At 39.6% G+C, this 4,246-nt stretch overlaps 1 protein-coding gene across 1 annotated transcript; it reads left to right on the plus strand.

The window, feature by feature from the left end:
- The first annotated feature begins 1,472 nt into the window (after positions 1-1,472).
- LOC135565981 (hairy and enhancer of split-related protein HELT-like) lies at positions 1,473-2,951 on the plus strand. Its single transcript, XM_065013934.1, has 4 exons — positions 1,473-1,520; positions 1,621-1,794; positions 1,899-2,000; positions 2,125-2,951. Exons 2-4 carry the CDS (start codon positions 1,638-1,640, stop codon positions 2,928-2,930), a joined length of 1,065 nt encoding a protein of 354 aa, XP_064870006.1. The 5' UTR covers positions 1,473-1,520; positions 1,621-1,637; the 3' UTR covers positions 2,931-2,951.
- Positions 2,952-4,246: the final 1,295 nt, after the last annotated feature.

Consider the following 4,246-nt stretch of genomic DNA (forward strand, 5'->3'; position numbering starts at 1 on the left):
TCAGTCCATATGTATCCTCCAAAGCATGCAAGGATGTAAAATTTTTTCAAATAATGTTCAGTTTTAAATGGCGCGATTACCACATTTTCCGAACCCTGATGAATAAGCTGGACAGTCTTTTCGAAAATCGTGAACAATTACGACGATGGCCTAGGTTATCGTTGATACATACCCCGGAACAACATATGTTATCGTTGAGACATACACCGGAAGAACAACAAGTTCGAAGGCGGATCTTTCCGTGGCAGGAAAGTGGACAGAGCTTCGACGGAGCGCGGAAAAGACTTTGTGATGGGGAATTGGAAACGGATAATGTTCAGGGCTAACAGGACCCCATATATCTGTAAGAAATAGTTAAAATAAATGTTGAATTATAACGTGTGTTAAAATGTAGGTGTTAATTTTTGAAAATGTATACCCCCCCATTTAACTAAGGGGTAGCGCTCTTTTCTCTCAAGCTAGGGTCTGGCGCAGACAACTGTAAGATCTGAAAAAAAAACATGTATTATTTTATAGTCTATTCCTACATTGGGTATGTTATGAACATTACGTTTTATTAAAGTTTGTAATAATGTACAAAGACCTGCATCCAAGGTTTTTTTTATTTTTACATAAAACACGTGTGCTGCATGTTTAAATATTATTCAAATGGGTTACTTAATTCAAACATGTCTTAAAGGTTGTACGAAATATTTTGGAATTCAATAAAAGGAATGTTTAAAAACGGTATCTCACCCTTTAACTATGGGAAAAACCTATTTAACAACGTCTTCCAACTCTGTCACGAAGTAAAATAGAATCCGAGTGTTTGTGTGTGTGTGGGGAGGGGTCTTGAGGCGGAGCAACAGGCGTGTGTGTGTGTGTGTGTGTGAAAATCCTAAGGTTGGGGGGTCCCAGAACTCTTATCTGTAGAGAACCGTTTGAAACCAAGGTGTGCACTATCATGCATAAGGCATGTCGAGATATCAGCCGAACAGCGGGGGTTAAACATAGATATCTCTAATCTGCGGCCCCCACACACCCCGTTTGCAGACAGAATGTCACGACATCCCCTCCTGTTGTTGGCGTGTAGCATACATCTCTCAAAAAACTCATTCCGAACTTTTAGATAGTTAGGGACAGAACTATTTTTTAACGTTGTCAGCATTGCTTTAGCGCAAACATAAAGGCCCGAATATTGAGCTGCACGGACAGATTAAAATAATAATAATAATATTCGGAATAAGGGAATCTCGCATAATGGATATTTCTGGAGGTGAGTAAATGAAAAAAACATATTTTAAGATTTGTTTGAATATTATTGGAATATTAAACCCTAGTTATTTGGGTATTTCAGGCCAAAAGCCCAATATAGGTTAAAAAAAAAAGTGTAGATATAGCGTATAACTGTTAACATTGTCTAATGGAATCTAGGATCCCCGACATTTACGCAGCTTTTACGCGATTTACCTGATCTGGAACATGATGGGGTTCGCAGGAGCAAAAGTCTGGCAGACAATCACCAACGGCCTTTTTTCGTTGTAAGTCCTTATAATTAAACACATACCCAAGAAATATTTATATATAAACATTTTAAAAATAGGTTGTACTATTTTTTAAAACTATTTTATGTATTTACAGCCGACATACAGCCCTTTATGATAAAGGATGCGTTACGGACAGCTGACACGCAGGACTTTGATGCAATTCTACCGTTCACTGTGGCCCAAGTACACTGCTCAGAATCAAGCCCACCCGAAAACTACTGTTGGGCCGGGAACTTGCTGCTTCACGAGCCGGCGCTCCAGGGACAAGGTATGGGACCATTATACAGCTTTGTTATTAGTTATCAGCCTTTTTATTAGTTATAGATCTGTTGATAGCCTATGTTAAAACAAGGACAAATAATGTTTTTTCAGACTGCCCGGAGACAGACCCAGCAGAATCTGGAACGCTAGAGGGAAAAAGTCACACACCCCCGGTTCCGGCGATTCGTCACAACAAGCGCCAAAAAAGCCGAGGTATTTTAACTATGTACTGTTAATATATATTATTATAACGGAAAGGTATTTGACATTTGTATGTAGCTAACATATATATTTTTATATCTAATAACGTAATTATGTATGTATTATTTTCATTCAGACTCCGCACCGGCGAAAAACGGCACAGACGACCACATAAATCTAGAGCTGGGGGATTCCGGCGCCCCGAGCATTCCGAATGAAACACCCAAGAGACCTGTTTTTAATGACATGTCAGATGTTGATGACCAGCTATTCTGTGATGCGGCCAACCTTATAGACCCAGTCAATTCTACGGCCTCAATACCTGCAGCCGAACAAGAAAGGTTTTTCACATTATTTTCCAGGGCTTTGAAATCGAGGAATGTTTTATTCCTTTTAGGTGAGCTACTGGGGGAGTTCGCCAACTACTTCCACTACGGCTACCACGAGTGCATGAAGAACCTGGTGCACTACCTGACCACGGAGGAGAGGGTTGAGACCAAAGACATCAAGTACGCAAGGATCCTGGCCTTTCTTCAGTCCAAGTCCCGGGTCGCCACCGAGCCGGTGTTCGGCTCACTGGGCGCGTTTCCAGACCAGGCAGATTATCTGTGCCAGTTGCACTCCTCCCCGGAGTCACTCCAGAGTCACAGCCCCAACGACTCCGTGTTTCAGCAGAGCCCACCCGGACACTTCTCTTGGCACAGCACGGCGCGCAGCCCGACCATCTCGTACCCAACGGTGCCGCTTTCCGCACCGACGCAACAGCACCATGGTGGCTACCTGTCACCAGTGCAAGGACTTGACCATCACTACTTCAACTTTTTCAACGGCCACCCGCACGCGAATGCGTTCAGTTTGCACAGTACAACATGCACAGCAACATGCGTTGTAAATAGAATCCGGTTACCGTTTTGTGTTGTCTTTATTTATATGTGTTCATAATAAATACTTAAAGATTGTGGATATTGTATACTGTACAATACATCTTCCTTTTTTAAAGAAAAGTAAATGTTTATTTCCCACAGTTTGTTGTTTTCTTGTGGTGTTATAACGTACATTGTTAATCAATTGGTGAAAACCTCCCTAAAAACCTGATGGTATAATAGCGTTGGTCTATTGATTATGAATAGGCCTAATTGTTCATTCTTCTAAATCATTTATTACAGAAGAGCTCTGCCCATTTCTACACAAATATATATTAGTTAACTTTTTTTCACATCTTATTTTCAACTAACCAAGGGTGTGGTGCTTTTATTCAAACCGTTTTTAATCCAATTAAATCACATTTTATTGGTCACATGCACACATTTAGAAGGTGTTTATTGCGGGTGTAGCGAAATGCTTGTGTTACAAGCTACAACAGTGCAGTAGCATATAATAATTCACAACAATACATCAACATCTAAAAGTAAAATAATGGAATTAAGAAATATATATAACGTCCTTAACAGGTTATTTAGAAAGTTCCAGAATATCCTAGCATTTTTGGAGCGTATGGCAATGTTAGTGGACACGGATTGTGGCCTATTTAATTGCCAGTAAGATGCTTGTTGACAAGCAACCGTGGTCCACTTATCTTTAACCTCTATAGGCAGGTGTCATGTATCGATAGGACCTTAGGACACTTACAATTAAATAAACACTGAACTAACTCACTAAACTGGGACTTCTCTTCTTCTGTGAAGGATGAACTCTTGTTAACTCAAATATGAATGATATGTTGAGGTTGACAGTTAGGCTACTCTCCTCTTCCTCATCAGACAGTTTCTTTCCTCTTCCTCATCAGTTACTCCTCTTACTTATTAAAGCATATGTACCAGCATAAACATGCTGGAGGTTGCTTTTCTATGAATTGACGATTTTTAATGGCTATTGAAAGTTGAAAAAAGAAAGAAAGTCACACTCCCAAATACATATTATTCATTATAACTCATTGCTGAACTAATGTTTTGGCATCCTTCTGGGTGAAGTACAGATGTAAGACCTAAAACTGACCACCCTGTTGCAGGATTACAAAAATTTGTAGTGTGTGAGATTGAGATTGTGTGAGATTGTGAGAATGTGAGATTTAAAAACACTTCTGAGTTTGTAATTTTCACTTTTAAATGTCAGGCTTGATTTTTCCTTACAAAAATCTATCACCCCTACCAACATTTCCATTAATTATAATCCACATAATAATTCACATTTCCTGTTGCTGCAGTATTATTTTCCAGCTGTAGTGTACAGGCTCAAATTAAGATCCTACATATTTATCA

This window comes from Oncorhynchus nerka, unplaced genomic scaffold (assembly GCF_034236695.1).
Source record: "Oncorhynchus nerka isolate Pitt River unplaced genomic scaffold, Oner_Uvic_2.0 unplaced_scaffold_8710, whole genome shotgun sequence".
In the NCBI taxonomy this organism is placed as follows: Eukaryota; Metazoa; Chordata; class Actinopteri; order Salmoniformes; family Salmonidae; genus Oncorhynchus; species Oncorhynchus nerka.